This window comes from Sturnira hondurensis, unplaced genomic scaffold (genome assembly GCF_014824575.4).
Source record: "Sturnira hondurensis isolate 20B ecotype Veracruz unplaced genomic scaffold, ASM1482457v3 Scaffold0013499, whole genome shotgun sequence".
NCBI classification, from domain to species: Eukaryota; Metazoa; Chordata; class Mammalia; order Chiroptera; family Phyllostomidae; genus Sturnira; species Sturnira hondurensis.
The window spans coordinates 1,046,605-1,066,259 of NW_028086130.1; the positions used below are offsets into that span (position 1 = coordinate 1,046,605).

Sequence of the window (19,655 nt, forward strand, 5' to 3'; positions counted from 1 at the left end):
TGGGGCCCACGCTGCAGGGCTATGTCTTGTTTGAAGTAAGTGTAGCTGGCAGTAGTTACCCTCTTGACCCATGTTGTTTTAGAGAAGCAGAAGGGGTGTGTCTAAGCACACAGAACAGCCTTATTTGCATCTGTATCTGATGCAACAAAGAAGAGAACTATTGGTTTGTGTTGCTTGGAAGGCTACCCTGGGACTCTCCTTCTCCTTAAAACCTCTTGTAAATAGCTGTACCAGGAAAACCTAACTCATTCAGTGATGAGTAATAAAAAACCATTAGCTCAGCATTGATACAGATACTGTAAGAAAAAGAGGAGGGCAGCAGGATTGACCAGTACATGACTAATACTTCTCATTGTGGAGCAGATGAATGTGATCAGACATTTATGACTATAAAGTACGAAACTTCAAAGTGTTACAGAATAGACGGAGGGCTGAACAATATACTATTACCAAAAGGACCCCCCTTTTTCTCTGAGGGTCCCCCCACTAGGTTAGCTGTGCCTGCCACCAGAAGAAAGACTTCTCTCAGTGCCAGAGATTTGTGAAAAGGAAAGGAATTATTTATTTAAAAGCTCTACAGACTTTGAGTAGTGACTTAATGTCATTAAAATACTAAAGTCCTTTAGAATACTCAGACACACACAGTCCTTCCTTCTCCCACTGCCCTAGTCTGGGGTACTGTATCTCAGGAAAAGAAGTAGAAGTCTGTGATTCAGGCCTCTGGCACCATCAGCTGTGCCGCAGCTGTGATCTTTAGTTAATCCAAAGCCATGTGGCACCTTATAGCCCACCAGCAAGAGTCCTTTCACCCCTTTTCTTCCAGGCACAGTCTCTCCTGCTTCCTAAGCCACATGGCAAAAGGGAGCACCCCAAAGCTGAGGGGTTTTCCCTGATATGGCTGCTGTGCTGGGTTTAAACCCCCACGCCAGTCCTCCTTTGCAGCCCCATTTCCGACCCCTCCCACAATCGGCTACACCTGCCAGGACTCCCATGTTCTTCTAGCTTTACTGGGCTGCCATAGTGAGTCTGGGCAGGTGTGGCCTCTTGGCATGGAGCCAGTCTTCTCCAAGCTCTCATGCAGGTGCCATAACCAAGGGGAGCTGCCTCCCAGTTACATCTTGGGTGGAAGTCATTCCCTTCTCTGGCTCCTAGCCTGGCCACAGCTATTTAACACATCTATGAAACCAGTTAAAGGTTATAGATATGTTAAATGGCCATGCCAGGGGTTAGCTGCAAAGTCGCTGCTATTCAACACAGCTTGGAATGGCCCTGCTCCATGTGTCCCATCCTCTCAGCTCAGACTTGTGGGGTGAGGACATCATATATATATATGTCCTCATGTCCTATATATATAAGGACATCATATATATATATATAAGAAATATATATATATTTCTAATATTTTCTGAATACCCAGAGTTCTGGACCCCATTCCAAATCCCTATTTGGGGCCCCCTCTTGGCTGTACCCTGTTACAAAAGTATTAGTCATCTCCAACATGGAAATGTACTTGTATTTAGTTTAGATTTTTGCATCTATATTAATGAGAAATGAGTCTATAATTTTTGTTTTATCAAAGTTTTGTTACTCATAAAACTAGTTAGAATGTTGTTCATTTTCTCTTTTTTTAAAGATTGATGCTATCTTTAAAAAATGTCACTAAGAACTCAGTAGGAAAGGCATCTGGACCAAGTTTTCTTTTGTGGGTTTGTTTAAATAACAGATTCATTTTAAAAACATTTATAAGAATATAAGACTATTGTGATTTTCTGTTTATCTGATTTATAGAGTATGCTAAGGGTATTGTTTATTTCTTAATTATCAAATTTATTAAATTAAAATATATTTTCGTTTTCTTTTTCATGTTTGTAAGAATTGGATCATGTACTATTTTCTGTTCTTGGTTATTTGTATTTTTTTCTCTCTCTTTTGATTAGTCTTACCTTATTATTGTTTTTGAAGAACTATCTTTTGATTGTGTATACCCAACCTATATTCTAGGTTTAAAAAATAAAGACATAATAGGAATAGTTGGATATTTCAATAATAAAATAAGTCTCTTGTAGCACAAGAGCCAACATCATGTTTAGTGGAAAGATACTTAGAAGTAGTTCCATTAAAGTTGGGAGCAAAATTAAGCTCTAACCAATATAGTGAGTGCGGCTGAGAGTTAGATAATAGCAAGAAACGAGGTGTCCAAGGGTTGGAAGAGAGGCGGTAGAACTGCCTTTACTGTGAGACCGAAACCCAGAAGAGTCGGATACATTACTGCCAGTAATGAAAGAAGTCAGTGAAGAAATGAAGTGTAATGTTAGTATACAGAAATTACTAGCTTTTATATTTTATGTTTCAACAGTTTATAACATAAAAAATGAAGAATAAAAGAATAACATCAAATATATAATATTTTGGAGTAAACCTTATAATAATCAAATATGACTTTATTATTATGATTTTTATAATAATAAAAAGTAAAAAATAAAAGAAATAGTTCAGAAATAAGCCCAAATACAAAAGAGAATATGGTAAAGGTATTATCCCAGTTCAGTGGGGAGAAAAGTCAGTGAAGGATAGTGAAACAGCTACATAGCCATGTTAATGAACAGGAAATAAAGTGAAATCCATATGCTACACCATCCATCAGGATAAACTCCAAATGTGTAAGAGATTTAAACATTTTTACATGAAAGTTCTGGGTGGAAATGTGGAAGATTTTCATTTTACTTTGGTGTGAGATTCAGCCTTACTAACTGTGACTACAAACCCAGTGACCACAAAGAAAAGATTGGTGAATTAGACTACATTAAAAAAATTAATTTTTATATCAGAAGACCCTTAGACAAGGTCAAAAGACAGACATAATTGTTAGCAAAGGAAAGTTGGGGCTGGTCTCTAAAGAGTTACTAGAAATCACTTAGGGGAAAAAAAAGACCAATAACCTAACAGATAAGTTGACCAGGTGTATATAAACAGTTCCACAGCAAAGTCAGAACAAATGATTCTTAATGATATGAACAGATGCTCAATATTATTCATTGTAAGAGAAAAGCCAGTGAAAACCATAAAGACAACTATTTTTCACCTCTAATCAGTTAACCCAAAAGTGTGATAACATACCTCAGTTGGAGAAACTGTGGGAAACAGAGATATACACTCTTAGTTGTAATTTAAATGCATGTCACATCTACAGAAGTCAATTTAGCAGTGCCAATCACAATTATAATTGTATTTTAAAAATTACATGTAAGATAGTTGCATAAAGTTCTTTTTTGTAATTGTAAATTTGTGAAGGAAATCATTTAAGGACTCCTAGTAAGAGAATTTTTAAAGTAATAAGGCATTTCTTCAAGTTTTACCTTAATTTATTATTTAAAAAAATGTTTCAAAACTGTTTTTTTTTGTTTGTTTGTTTTTTATAGCCTGAACCTCCAAAGAAACCATCTAATTGGAGAAGAAAACATGAGGAATTCATTGCCACCATAAGAGCAGCAAAAGGCCTTGATCAGGCACTTAAGGAAGGGGGCAAGCTTCCTCCTCCTCCTCCACCTTCTTATGATCCAGGTATATGGACTGTTGTGGACAGTAATGTTCATGTGGGGAGAAAACAGTGATAGAATTTTTATAAATTTTAAGTTGCTATTAAACTTAATTCATTATAATGGAGCATGGTGAAGCATAACCTTTAAATTTTTATTACAAAATAATGGTGATAATAAGCATTTGGACTAAGAAATGCATTATCTTTTTATCTTAATACTTTCATTTAAACATAAAACATTACAATATAATTTTTAAGACTATTAATTACTATTAAATGTTAGCATTCTAGGACAGATTTTAATGATGCTCACTGTGAATTGAAATGTAGTCCTTCAGTAAGATTTAGATAATATTGCCTAGTTCTTTGGAATCTCATCTGGGATGGAAAAAAAATCATACTATCACTTCAGAAATGTATAGTTCATGTGAGGAAATTACCATGTAAACTTATATACCTAAAGTATGCCCTAAGCTCATGTATTATGTTTTCTTCATTGAGTGGGTAAAAGTTGTTTGTTATGGTTAACAAAAGCAAGGCAGGATGCTGGCAACCCCATTTGAGATATTAAGATAGTAAAAGATTTAAAATAGCACAGTTGACATTTTAACATTGGTTATTAGAGTAGCCTGAAGAGGTAGTTATTTTAATGTAACAAGTTAAGTGCATGAAAACTATGTTAGTATTCTAGATTGGGATTTATTTTTTAGTAAAGAGAAATTTCTTTAGAAAATCTAGATATGATCAGTTTTCATATTTAGTTGTAGAGAACTCAACAAATTATAGGTTTTATAGCCACAGGGTTTCTCTTTTGCAACTACTCAGCTCTGTTAACACCTGTTACAGGAAATTAGCCACAGGCAATATGTAAATACATAGGCAAGGTTGGGTTCTAATAATACTTTATTTATCAAAACAGGCAGCAGGCAGTCTGGATTTGGCCCAGGGGCCGTAGCTTGCCAACCTCTGTTCTAGAGTAATTAAGTAATTAATTACTTTAACTTTAAGTAATTAACTTTAAGGCTAGGAGTGTTTCTGGGATGACCTAACTAGGTTTGGATCTCTTCTAATTCTTCCTAATTTTCCCCATGAAGTTGAATTTTCTTTCTGTTTTGGAGGTATTTGTGTATTGATTTGGGCTTTAGAAATTTTTAAATCTCTTAGTCTTGACAAAATAACTCATTTGTTTTTAGAAGTTTTAGACCTACTCTCTAATTAGTGGTACAAATTTTTGAGCTTCAGATGAATGTAAATTCTAAAGGGTAAACTCCCTCTCAAAGGTAAATTGACTGTATAAAGTCAATTAAACTGTTGTATGACAGTTCTCTTCTAATAGAATTAAAAGATTTTAACAGATCTCAAATTTATAATATATTTTGAAAATAATGTTATTATTGTTTAACTACTCTACCATATAAAATATGTATATGTGATAGAAATATTGCATTATAGAGATGAATAAGAAATAACACTTTTCATCTACTTACTCATATTTTGTATCAGCGATTCTTTCCCCCAAATTTGATTCTAAGCTGGAAGAACATTGGAATTTATTATACTAACAGACTTCATGCTTAAATATCTTTTACTAAATTTGGATAAGTCAGGTTGGGTAAGGAAATAGATTTTGTGTATCAAATGTCTATATATATATATGTATTTATGCTTACCTTTATATAAACTCATAATTCTTTATGTCTAATTTCAAGTATTATGTTATTAAGTTGTTTCTTTTCTTGCTTTAGATTATATTCAGTGTCCATATTGCCAGAGGAGATTTAATGAAAATGCAGCTGATAGACATATAAATTTCTGTAAGGAACAAGCAGCACGTATTAGTAACAAAGGCAAATTTGCATCTGATGCCAAAGGAAAAGCTACTTCTCGGACTCAGGTGAAATGCACTACTTAATCCTTTCTACAAACAGATGAGAAAATGACTTTTTCAAGTTTACCGTTTTGTGGTTATGTTTTATAAAACATTTAAGTAGTTTTCTCATCTGTTAATATTTAGATATTACTACTCAATGATTTAGTAGGAAATTTGAATGGCTAATTAAAAATATATATTTAAAAATAATCAGTTCTAAATGTACTCGAGTTAGTAGAGACTTGAAAATATATAGACTTTAAAGAAGTATTAGGAAACAGTAAGAAAATAAGTAAAAATAGGTGAAGCAGATGCACAGGAAACCAGAGGTGACAGAGGAATAAGAAAATGACAGTAAAATCCTCTTTTAAAAATTATATAAGTACTGAATATTTTCATGCTATATATAAGTAATGCACATGAGGGAATGGATGTAGGGTCAAATTCAAAATGCTACTTTTAGTCCTTATTTCTTCATCTGTGAAGTGGTAACTACATGAGTATTGTGAGACACAAGTGAACTAATGTCTGTGAAAGCACTTAGCACACCATTAACCACATAAGGATTTTGTTATATGAAATTGATTTTTATAATACTGTTGTTTTTCTTAAAGCATATTGTTACATAAAAACACTGAGAATGTCATACTTCTAGCAAATATCATTTTTATAAGGCTTTTATTTGTAAATAATTTTTAGTACTGTATATCTAGCAAACAGTAAATAAATCCATTTCTCTTATTACTTATTAATGAAATATTGACTTAAAGGACTTCATTAAATATGGGACCTCCTTGAGGGAGTATTTTCTTTGAGTTTTCATTAATGTTATTGGAAATAGAGTACATCAGTATCATCGTTGTGCACAAGGAACAGTGATTCTTTTCAAATAATTTCCACACCAGAGATCAAACAACATATATTTTTTATACAAACAGTAATCTGATTTTTGTATTATTTTGTTTCAAGAATAAATTAGTACAGCAGAGAATATACAATAAAATGTGTATATTCTAACAATTTGTTGACAAATGATTGATGAATGTAAAATCCAGGTAGTTGATTTTCCCACCTTCAGTTGTTTCAGTGCTGATTCCGTGTCTAGTCATATAAGTTCACTTGAGTTTAACCCCATAATTTCTCATCTTTGTCTATTCAAGAAGTTTTTATTGAGTACTCTTTGAATCAGACACTGTAGCAAGTACTCATCTATTAGAAAACTAAATACAGTACTTTTTAAAAGATGCTTAAATGCATCCATGTCATATTTGTACATGTCAACTGTACTTTCACCAGCACTCAGTATTATCAGTTCTGAGCATTTTTAGTGCTTAGCTGAACAGTGGGTTCAAATAGCAATTTCTGCCATTTTATAAGAAATGAATGGCCTCTATGTTCTTTGAGCTTTTCTAATTTCAATAAAAGGTCTTGGTCAATATAATATTTTACTAAGGAAATATTAGATTTGTGATCTTCATAAAAACACATGAAATAATCAGCATCTAATACTGAAATGAAAGAAATATACATTGAAGATAATTGTATTAAAATAAAAATGTTTTTTATTCTGAATGAACTTATACAAAATTGTTCATAGCTAAAGTCATTCTAAAAGCCTTTATAATTCTGCTAGAATCTCAGCTAGATGTTTTAGAATAGATAAAATACAGCTTAGTAAGGAAGAAGTCAGAGTATCTAGGTCAGGGGAACAGTGACTTACTGAGAGACAGGTGAATATGTTTTAAACAAGAGGCATTCATAGTATGAGGTTTCAGAAAGGAAACTAACCTAACTAGTTCTTGTTGAAAGTAATAGAAATATTCTAGGAGTTAGATATGGTTGGGCTAGGTTCTAGGTGCCTCAGAAAACCTGACAATAAATTTGAGTAAAATGGTAGGAGGTCTAATGTAGAAAGTGGAAAAACAAAGGACCTTTTGAAAGGAATATTCTGCTTTTTTTATTTGTAAGCCATTAACTTATTAATAATAAATTCTAATATGTACATAAAAGTCTACAGTCCCTGATATATACTGCTGTGAGAGCTCTTCCTACCTATGCTCAATCCAAAGATTTGACCTCTCAATCAGTATATAATATGCCACCCTTCATTTATGCTGATCATTTTGCTCTTTTTATGGTAATTAGCAAAATATGAGTATCACCAATTCTGTTTCTTAATTCAATTTTATGGGCCCCATTTTTAGTAGGTATGTCTCTGATATGTTGACAAGTCTTTCTTAAATCTTGTTTTCCATATTGTTGTTTATTTTAAAATCTTTCCTTATATCTTCATTGGTATTTAATGTGAGAGGCATACTAACAGATGTCCTTATAAACCAGAAACACCTGTTAAGTTTTTAAAGAAACTTTTATATGGCTTATCTCCAAAGACTTCTAGTCATTTGTTCATCTAACAGATAATTATTGAAGCTTTTCTGTTTGCTACATCCTTAAGAAATTTCAGTTTTGGGCACAATAGTTCCAAAGGTGCATGGTATTGGAGTGTGTGTGAGACCCTTGTATCAAGATTTATTTTTTTAAAAGGTTACATAGTGAATTTCAAAGAGTTATGTTTGACTTTAACATTTGTGTTTCACTACTGATTTACTATGCCAGCAGCATCTTAGTAGTAGTGCTACTACTGATTATTGGTTATGAAATATGATTTGATTTTTGAAAATCAGGTTTCAAACCATTTCCACAAAGTCCTAAGCAGTCTAAATGCATTGTGCTAAACTCAAGCACAGCAGCCACTTTATAGTTGAAGCACTGGGCTGGGACTAAGGTGGCATGAGTCTTAAATTCTGTGCAGTTGGTAAGTTGGGGTGTAACCCTGGGCAAGTGCATTTTTTCCTATCAGAACAGGTGATACAGTAAAATAAAATTAATAGTGATATCCCTCTGGAGAATGGAGCAAAAATAAAAATAAAAGAAGCTGATGTACTCTATCTTTCCTCGACCCATGTCCCATTCAGCTGACTTGGTTTGGTGAGGATGGCAAAGCCAGACTTGGCTCTGTCTCTTCATACTGCGGATATCCAAAAGGCAACTATTGTGGGACTTGTCCTTATTGATATGTAGTCTTTGAAATTTTTACCAAGAAATGTGACAGGATTATACATGTGGAATAAAAAACCGTACCAGGAGCATGCAAAATCCTCACCTTTAAAGCTGTACCACCTAGTGAGCATCATTGTGTGTCTCTAAGTTTTTCTGTTAGTACTTGCTTGGCATTTAAAATCTAACATTGAGGAAATATTTTCCACTAAATGTTTCCCCACTCGGTGAACTGGAAAAAGCTGCTCTTTGTTTATTTCAGCTGTGGAACATCTGAGCCAAACTTTTAGTACACCAGTTTTGAGAAGGAACATATTTTGGGGAACCTCTCTCTGAGATGACATTTTTTTTTAAAAGGTTAATCTTCCCTTTAGGATATATGTTTGTAGATTTTTTTCTGAGAAAGAAGAAGGGACAGAGACTGAGAAGAAACAATCGGTTGCCTCACATATGCTCCCTGACCGGGGATCAAACCTGCAACCTAGGTATGCATGATGACCAGAACTTGAATCCAGAACCTTTTGGTGTATGAACGTTCCAACTAATGGAGCCACCTCACTAGGGCTGAAATGACACTTTTTAATCTATACTTTCTCATTTTGGATAACAGTAGCTAATACAAAGATTCCTCATTGAAGGGAATGAAAAATACTACTTTTGAAATACTAGTTAAAAATAGATATTAAAAAAATGATGCTGATAACATTTTATTTTCATTATTTTAGTATAAGCCACCTGCTCTTAAAAAGTCAAATTCTCCTGGGACCATATCATCAGGATCTTCACGATTACCACAACCGAGTGGAACTAGCAAGACTGTTGTAGGTAATGAGATCTATGAAATAACTTGTTTTTTTTTTGTTATTAACAGTATTGGTAGAAAAGGAAATGAAGATAGTATTCTATTTTGGATTATTAAAATAGATTTATAATTAACAAAATATTGGGAGGTTAAATAATTATTTTTGCTTAAAAATAAAGTAACTTTCACCAGCTTCTACTTCAGATATTTTATACTCCTTTTTTTAAGCTTCAAAGCATGTCCTTGATGTTGTTGGTGAAGCATTTGTTCAGAGTAGTCAACCAAGTTCTTTTCTAGATTCATTATGACTGTTTTTCCCTCATTTCTACTTACACAGCTTTGACAAGTGTCCTTAACAGACAAATGTTTAATGGTTTGAAGAAGATGTCAACTGCTGATATGTACCTTTATTTGTATGTGTATTATAAGAAATATAGAAATAAGAAATGAAGGATATTATATGTGGAATTCTTTCTAGTTTGTAACTTGTTTAGATGTATTGCCACTAAACCATTGTTTTCCTTGTCAGATTTTTATGTGATTTCTATTTCATAGTGTCATTAAAACTAATACCTTTTTATTATAAGGTGTACCTTCAGGTAAAGTGCCTTCAGTTAGCAGTTCTTTGGGAAACAAACTTCAGACCTTATCTCCCTCACATAAAGGCATAGCAGCCCCTCATGTAGGGTAAGTCTACATTGAATTTAATTTATTAGTAATGTACACACACATATGTATATATGTATACATATGCATAGATAATACTAAGCCTTATTTTGTTTAGATAATTGGCTTTTTAATTATCCTTAATTTTCTTTCTAAATTAATTTGTCTTTCAATATTGCTGGTTAGATCCACACTCACTGCCTTTGAGGATCTAAATTAGTATAACTGTACTGGAAAAACACTTGGTAGCATTTATCAAGAGTCTTAAAACATTTATATTTTTGATTAAATAATTTTACTCTGGGAGCCCTGGCTGGCATAGCTCAGTGGATTGAGCGCGGGCCTGCGAACCACGCAATCGTGGTTCGATTCCCAGTCAGGGCACATGCCTGGGTTGCAGGCCAGTTCCCAACAGGGGCCAGTTCCCGGCAGGGGCCAGTTCCCAGCAGGGGATGCACAAGAAGCAGCCATACATTGATGTTTCTCTTCCTCTCTCCTTCCCTTCCCCTCTAAAGATAAATGAATAAAATATTTTTTAAAAAGAACCAATCAGCTTCCCAAGCTTTTAAAAAAAAAGAAGAAAGAAAACTAGATTTCAGGCCCTACTTTGCCACTAAAAAGCTTTATGACTTTGACTTTGTGCCTATCTCGTTTTTCTGTCTCACTCTGACATCTGTGACTCTGCTTAGACCCTGACAGCTGACAGAAGAAAATCTGATCAACATTTACATGATCCCCTGGAGAAAATACGTTTGTACTATAAGCAAAGATTATGAGTACATAATTTTATGTTATATACTTCTTATAATATGATGAAGAGTTAACATCTCTGGTTTTCTTACATCATATTAAACTGTTAGACATAACTACTCAAACCCCAATTGTCCATTTACATATGATCCTTACATGTTAAAGGAGTGTTTTAGGTACAGGGAAGAGAGCAGTGGTGTTTGCTTCTGGCTAATATACTACTATATTAACTGAAACATTACTATAATAAACAGAACCATTCATGGCTGTCTATTTAGTGGCATACTTGATTAGTTTTTCAGAGTTATTGAGGTAATAATCTTTTTCCCTTGCTAGAGCATAACCTCTGTGATCATAAAGCTCTGAGTGTCTGCCTTGCTTACAGATAGATATAACTGCAAAATATTGTATAATGGACAGCATATAGGCACTCAACAAATTTTTGACAAATAAGTGAAAAAGTAATGAATTAATAAATTGAATCTTATTTGTCAATCTGTTGGCACATCACAGAATCATGATCCTGGTGCTGGTGGAATAATTACATGAAGTTTGTATGGCCACTATTATTTCCATTGACACAGGTGATTCGGGTAGAGTAAAGGAATTAGACATCTGGTTAGCTGAAATGTTCAAGAAATTGATTAGTAAATTGAAAGTTTACTAATAAACTTGAATTATTAGTAAAATGAAGTAATTTCATTTCATTACTTCTGTGATTAGTAAAATGAGATAATTTCAGTGATTTTGAATTGTTTAAAACCTGTATATACACAGTCTGTATTGTGTTCAGCTTTAATCATGCATACTGATAATTCTGTAATATTTAGCATATATTGGAAACATACCACAGAAAAATTTATCTTTGTACTTTGAAAAATTCTCATGTTTGCTAATTAACTTTTAAACAACATGTGGGTTGACCAGTTTTAACATTTTTTTTAAGTGAAGCATATATCCAGCGGAATTTTTTCCCTTATTCTAAAAGATGGCTATCTTTAATCCTAGGAATTTAGAAGTATTATGAAACACAAACCTTTCAAATAAATATTTGCGCATTTGAATTCTGTCACAGACTTCACAGTCATGCCTTGAGAACTGTGTTTTCTTAATGGTTATTACCAGCTTAAGTGGATGTTTCAGCTGATAATTTTCAATAGCTAAAAGATCAAATTTCAAAGCTTCTCTTTGGTTACTGCGAAAAACAGGAGTTTGGAGCAACAGAATGCATGTAAGGAACATTTCTTAATATAAAAATTGAATTTGGTTCCTCACACTTTATATTAACAGCAGTATAAATAACTGGTTTTTAAGTACATTTTGTATATAAATTTCTATGAACTATTCTTTTTTATTGATCTAGAAATGCCCAAAACAACCTAGGATTGCAGGGTTTGGCCTCTCGTGGACAACAATGATTGAGATTGAGATTGCCTCAATCTCAATGATTGAGATTATTGGATTTGTAAAGATAACTTTGTCAGGGAATTATAGACCGAGTTATCTGTATAAGATAAATTTGAGATAAAAAATAGGAGGACACATTTCAGAACTTTGAATGCCTCAGATATTATAACAATGGAGGTCTACAATGGTAACAGACAGAATACCAACTGGTATTATAAAATTTTTTCCAATATTTATTCAGAAGTCATATTTTAATTATATGTCAATCTACTGTGCTTGCTATAGTTTTACAAGACTGAGTGGCTTATTTCTTAAGAGAATTCACTTTCATAATATCAACAGTAAACAAGGACCTCCAATAAGTTAAAGTTTATTTCAGATTAGAAGTATGTCCTTGATATCATTGTCAGATATTTCTAAAACTGCTTGTTCAGCTATGAATATTTTGAAAGCTTGCCAAAGTATCATTTCTTTCTAGATATACTTTGGATATACCATGGTATATTCATACCATGGCAGTTATATGTAGCTACAGATAGTTGTTTTAAATTTATAAGTCTTGGTCAAAATAGAACAGTTTATCATCTGGAGAAATGTGTTAGCTTGACAGAAGTAATGTATTTTTGTTGGGGAACTAGGTGATATAGTGATATTTATCATAACCTTTTAATATATGGTAAATTTTTTAAAAATTATCATTGAAATTTGCTTTTTATTCAGATGTTCAGAAATGCTGGGATTCTCTCATATGTGAAATTTTGGTATTTTGGAGGATATGATATTCTTGAATTATGACTTGTGAGCCAAATCCTAGCATCTGTTTTACTTTTTTGTTTTTTTTAAATTTCTTGTTTTTATTTTTTGCTTCATAAATTACTTTATTGTTGTTCAATTTCAGTTGTATGAATTTTCTCCCCACCACTCCCCCCCACACCAGTCAAACCCATCTCCCTCCCTTGCTTCCACCCTCCCCCTTGGGTTTGTCCATGTGTCCTTTATTGATGTTCCTGAAAACCCCTTCCCCCACAGTCTCCTCCCTCCTCCCCTCTGGCTATTGTTAGATTGTTCTTAATTTCAATGTCTCTGGTTATATTTTGTTTTTTTTCTTTTGTTGATTATGTTCCAGTTAAAGGTGAGATCATATGGTATTAGTCCCTCACCACCTGGCTTATTTCACTTAGCATGATGCTAAGTGAAAGCATCATTAGCGTGATGCTCTCCAGTTCCATCTATGTTGTCCAAAGGGTAGGAGTTCCTTCTTTCTATCTGCTGCGTAGAATTCTATTGTGTAAATGTACCATAGTTTCTTGATCCACTCATTTGCTGATGGGCACTTAAGGTTGCTTTCAGCACTTGGCTATTGTAAATTGTGCTGCTGTGAACATTGCAGAGCATAGGTTCTTTTGAATTCATGTTTCACGGTTCTTAGGGTATAGTCCCAGGTGTGGAATTTCTGGGTCAAAAGGTACATCAATTTTTAGTTTTCTTAGAAAATCCCATACTGTTATCCATAGTGGTTGTACCAATCTGCATTCCCACCAACAGTGCACTACAGTTCCCTTTTTCTCCACATCCTCTCCAACACTTGTTTGTTGATTTGTTTATGATGGCCATTCTGACCAGTGTGAGGTGGAATCTCATTGCGGTTTTAATTTGCATCTCTCTAATGGCTAGTGATGCTGAGCATTTTTTATATGTCTCTGGGTCCTCTGTATGTCCTCCTTGGAGACGTGTCTGTTTAAAGCCTTTGCCCATTAACTGGGTTGTTTGTCTTCCTGGCGTGGAGTTATGTGAGTTCTTTATATGTTTTGGAGATCAAACCCTTGTCCAAGGTATCATTGGCAAATATGTTTTCCCATATGGTGCTTCTCTTTTCATTTTAATGCCATTTTCTTTAGCTATACAGAAGCTTTTTAATTTGATGAGGTTCCATTTGTTATTCTTTCCTTTATGTCCCTTGCTTTAGTGGACATATCAGTGACAATGTTTCTGTGTGGAATGTCTGAGATTTCCCTGCCGATGTTTTCCTCTAGGATTTTTATGGTATCACAACTTATATTTAAGTTTTTTTTTTAAAGATTTATTTATTTATTTATCTTTAGAGAGGGAGGGAGGGAGAGAGGGAGAGAAACATCAATGTATGGTTGTCTCTCGTGTGTCCCCTGCTGGGAACTGGCCTGCAGCCCAGGCATGTGCCCTGACTGGGAATTGAACTTCGATCCTTTTGTTCACAGGCCCACACTCAATCCACTGAGCTACACCAGCCAGGGCAATGTATTTAAGTTTTTTATTTACCTTGAATTTAGTTTTGTGTATGGTGTAAATTGGTGATCGAGTTTCATTTTTTTACATGTATCTGTCCAGATCTCCCCATACCATTTGTTGAAGAGGCTGTTTTTACTCCATTTGATACTTTTGCCCCCTTTGCCGAATATTAATTGACCGTAGAAACTTGGGTTTGTTTCTGGGCTCTCTGTTCTTTTCCATTGGTCTATGTTTCCAAGATATTTTTTCATGTATTTGGGTGCTCCTATGTTTGGTGCATATATATTTACAGTGTTTATGTATTGATGGATTCTTTTCTTGAGTATTATGAAATGACCTTCTGGATCTCTTTTTATGGCTCTTCTTTTGAAGTCTATTTTGTCTGATATGAATATTGCTATCCCAGCTTTTTTCCCCTATCCATTTGCTTGCAATATTTGTTTCCAACCCCTCACTTTCAGTCTATGTAGGTCTTTTTTTCTGAGGTCGGTCTCTTGTAGGCAGCATATATGTGGGTCGTGTTTTCTTATTCATTCAGCTATTCTGTGTCTTTTGATTGAGGCAATTAATACATTAACTTTTAAGATTATTATTGATAGCTACTTATTCATTGCCATTTTTCATACCTGTGTTCCTCTCTCTTTCACTGTTTTTCTTCTTATTCTTAAAGCAAATCCTTTAGCATCTCTTGCAGAGCTGGTTTGGAGGAGGTATATTCTTTGAGGCTTCTTTTGTCCAGCAAGCTCCTTATTTGGCATTTTAATTGAGAGCCTTGCTAGATAAAGTAGTCTTGGTCTTGGTTTCAGGCCTCTGATTCTCATTACTTGGAATATTTTTTGCCATTCCCTTCTAGCTTGGAGCATTTCCATGAGAAGTCAGCTGCTTGTCTGATCGGGGTGCCCTTTATGTTCTTCCTGTTTTTTTCTTGCTGCCTTTAAGATTCTCTCTTTGTCTTGGAATTTTGCCATTTTAATGATAATGTGTCTTGAAGTGGGCCTCATTGGGTTCCTCTTGATTGGGACTCTCTGTGATTCCTGGATTTGTGTGACTTTTTCTCTCATCAAATTAGGGAAGTTTTCCATCTTACTTTTGTAAACAGGTTTTCTATCCCATGGTCTTCTCCTTCTGGTATTCCTATTATATGGATATTACATTTCATGTTGTACTGCATTTCCCTTAACCCCTCTTCATTCTTTCTGAGCCTCTTTTCTTTTTCTTGCTCATTTTGGGTGTTTTTTCTACCTTGTCCTCCAGCTTTCTGATTTGATCCTCTGCTTCACTGATTCTGCTTTTGATTCCATCTACTTGTTCTTCAGTTCAGAAATTGTATTCTTCATTTCTCCTTGGCCCTTGCTGATAGTTTCTATTTCCTTTTTCATGTTGATATAGTTTGAAGTGAGTTCATTGTAGTTTCTCTGTAGTTTTTGGTAATTCTATGTGAGCTCATTGAGCTTCCTGATAACCATTGCTTCGAACTCAGTATCTGATAGTTGACTTGCCTCTATTTCATTTAGCATTCTTTCGGATGCTTCCTTCTTTCCATTCATTTGGGGATTGTTTCTTTGTTTTCCCATTGTTTGTGATACTCTTTTTGTTAGCCTGTGCTTCTTAACATTGATCTGTTCTGATTCCCTGGGTTTATGGTGTGAACTTCTATGGTAGAAAACCTGTGAGATTCAGTGTTGCAGTCTCCTTGATCTCCTAGCTTGCTGCTCTTGGTCTGGCATTTATATTGGCTCTCTGTATATCTTTGGGTTTTGATTGTTGTTGGGTCTTTATTTGGTGGGCCCTTCCCTCCAGCTGGTTAACTGAGGGTCACTCTGTCCACCACCTCTTGTATTCTGTTATACAGGTGTGGGCAGGTTGTGTTGAAGCTGGTTCTTCCAGGTGTACAAGGTTTTGAGGATTCTCTCTTGTTCTTGTTCAGTTGCTTGTTCTGGGTAATTTCTCTGCTATTTAGTTGTATTTCCAGATAGATCCTGGATTGAGGATATTGTGGCTTCCACTTCCTCCTTCACCTTCTTGTGTTGTTCTCTGTTGGTGGTTCCTTTGTTGGTGGGTTTCCTCTTCCAGCAGGTATCCTGGTGTTCACAGCTTCTACCTGCTCATCTGGTTTTTCAATGCCCTCTACAATTTTTGGTTTCCAATCTTCATATATGCTGGGGTACTTTTAGCTGTTCGCTCTGTTCCTCAGAAGGTTGGTTAGGAGTTTTACCCATATGCAGGTGGAAGTAGATTCTGCTCCTACCTATCTTGCCAGCATCTTCCCATTATCTAAATTCTTTATCCCAGCATTTGTTTTTATTGGAACATGGACATGCCCAATTGCTTTGCATTGTCTGTGGCTTTCTTCATGCTCTGATGGCACAGGTAAGTGTTCGTGGTAGAGAGAGTACAGTCCACAAAGCCTAAACTACTTGCTGTCTAGCCCTTTACAGGAAAAGTTTGCCACTCCTTATTTTAGAATAAGTAAGTTATTATAGTAGGCATTAGATATTTATAATTTGAAGGTAGGATTTTTAAGGATTCTTCATTTACATCCAACGATGGAACTGGTATTTTTTTAAGTCATTTGGGCTCTCTGGGAACTTATGCTACACATTAGTATTCTGTGGAACCAAAGTGTTTTATAACTTTTATTAATCCAGCACTATTCAATGATTGAATTCAAACAATAGCAAGGGATTGAAAATGTACTTACATGTTGACTATGCCCAAATCTAGGTGCCAATTTAAAGGCATATTATATGAGATTGAAATTCTGTGTTGTCTTATGTGATTGGATTGCTTAGTCTGCACTAAAATGTCTGCTGCATGTGAGTGCTTGGTTGGCATCAAAGTAACCGCCTTTGTTTTCCTCAGCAGCAGCAAGGCTCCTTTTACTGGTGAATGGGTTTGTTTGTTCCTGCCTTAATTTCTCGCAGACCTAGGGTGTATAATAGTTGCCATTACTGAATTGGAGCCTTTAAACAAAAATGGTATTGAAGCACTCTATAAAAACATTGATCTTATTAGTTCCATAACTGGGTACTATCAGATTGAATTTATATTCCTCAAACTTTGTGAATAATTAAAAATACATGATAAAATGGAATTGTCATTATATTTTCCAACATTTACTAATTTTCAAAGTAACCCCAGGAGTAGATGATGTATAAATTCTGTATAAAAATCAATGGAGTTGCATTTTTTTTCATAATTTGAAACATCTAAGCCCTTGAGATCAAGGCAAAACGTGTAATAGAAACAGACTTCCTGGTTTCTTTTCTTTTGTTAAGTTTTTTTAAAATTTTATTTATTTATTTTTTAGAGAGAGGGGAAGGGAAGGAGAGAGGGAGAGAGAAACATCGCTGTGTGGTTGTGTCACAGGTTGCCCCAACTCAGGACCTGGCCTGCAACCCAGGCATGTGCCCTGACTGGGAATCAAACCAATGACCCTTTGGTTTGCAGGCCAGCACTCAATCCACTGAACCACACCAGCCAGAACTGGTTTCTATACTCATATTATTCACTCCCTTAACCAATGGTTTACAAGACCAAGGAAGACAGAGAAGAAACTTCAACCTGGGAATGATCACCTGGATTGATGCTTTTAAATTCCCTATGATAATATAACCACTTGTGCAAAACTTTCCATTTCTTTTCAAATTTCCCTTCATCTTGTTGCTTGCTTTAAATTATCCTTAGTGCTACTAGAGGCAGAGATACAGAAGTAAGGGGTCTGATAGAAAAGAAGATATGAGCAAAGATGTGTCTATGTATACCAAGATAAATATGATGATGGTACATGGGAAAAGCCTGTTACATCTTACATCTGGGGAGCTTAAGGAAAGATTTAAATATTTGAAAGTTCTTCATAAATGAGTCTTTTAAAATTTCTATTTAATTACCCCAACATTGGCTTTTATTATTTAAAAATATATGTGTAATTTAGATTTTATATGTATTTTTACATAAATTATATATAATGTATTTACATGTATAAATGTTTATATATATAATTTTATTTGTATTGTTTAACTTTATAAATTAATTTTTATATAGTTATACCTTGATATGAACCATAGTGTAGAGTAGCAGATTTTAGTAGAACATAAGTTCAAGTGATTTTTAGGTTAAGATGAACATTTACTCAGAGTTAGCCTAAGTAACATTTGAATTCTGTGTGTTTATATATATATATATATATACACTTATATACATATATAGGTAGATAAATAGATCAGTGAGTTGAACTTATAACACAGGTATATGGCGTGATGATAAGTCATCATTGCAACTGGCCTTTCAGTTAGGTTTTCAAAATCTGAAAATACTGGCACTCCTCTCACATATGGAGTGTGTGGAGTGTTTCCATTAGATAATTACCTCCAGATTTTTATTAGATTTTACAGTCCTCTTTCCAAAATTAGACTTTGTTATATCATATGTAAGATCTGAGTAGTTCTTATGTTAGAGGAATCTGTCTGAAAAATGTGGTTTAAGATTTTCTAAATTTTAGTTTTTATAACTTTTTTCTGAGGAAGAAAATAAAATCTTTTGTTCCTTATTCCAAATCCAAATTCATTTTGTTAAGCTAGAATTGGAACAATGTTTTAATAATTGTTAAAACCACAATGAGATACCACTTTACACCGGTGAGAATGGATATCATAAACAAAGCAATAAACAACAAATGTTGGAGAGGGTGTGGGGAAAAGGGGACTCTGGTCCACTGTTGGTGGGATTGCAGACTGGTACAACCATTATGGAAAACAGTATGGAATTTTCTCAGAAAACTAAAATTGGACCTGCCTTTTGACCCAGCAATTCCACTGCTAGGATTGTATCCTAAGAATCATAAAATACCAATCCCAAAGAACATATGCACCCCCACGTTCATAGCAGCACAATTTACAATAGCCAAGAGTTGGAAGCAACCTAGATGCCCATCAGTAAATGAATGGATAAAAAACTATGGTACATATACACAATGGAATTCTATGCAGCAGAGAGAAAGAAGGAGCTCCTACCTTTTGCAACAACATGGATGGAACTGGAAAGCATTATGCTGAGTGAAATAAGCCAGGTGTTGAAGGATAAATACCATATGATCTCACCTTTAACAGGAAGCTAAACAACAAAACAAACAAGCAAGCAAAATATAACCAAAGACAATGAAATAGAGAACAGGCTGACAGTGACCAGAGGGAAGAGGGGAGGGAATTTCAGGGGAAATAGGGGAGGGATTTAGAGGAACATATATAAAGGATACATGGACAACAACTGAGAAGGGTGGAAATGGGAGGGGGGGAACACGG

At 34.5% G+C, this 19,655-nt stretch overlaps 1 protein-coding gene across 2 annotated transcripts in view; it reads left to right on the forward strand.

Annotated features, from left to right (window-relative positions):
• The window catches only part of ZC2HC1A (zinc finger C2HC-type containing 1A), a 48,193-nt gene that overhangs the window by 16,729 nt on the left and 11,809 nt on the right, over window positions 1–19,655 (forward strand). For both annotated transcript variants that reach the window (XM_037061638.1, XM_037061637.1), the window contains exons 4-7: window positions 3,420–3,561; window positions 5,284–5,432; window positions 9,191–9,290; window positions 9,855–9,954. In XM_037061638.1, coding sequence (XP_036917533.1) covers window positions 3,420–3,561; window positions 5,284–5,432; window positions 9,191–9,290; window positions 9,855–9,954 — 491 coding nt within the window. The remainder of the gene's footprint in view (window positions 1–3,419; window positions 3,562–5,283; window positions 5,433–9,190; window positions 9,291–9,854; window positions 9,955–19,655) is intronic.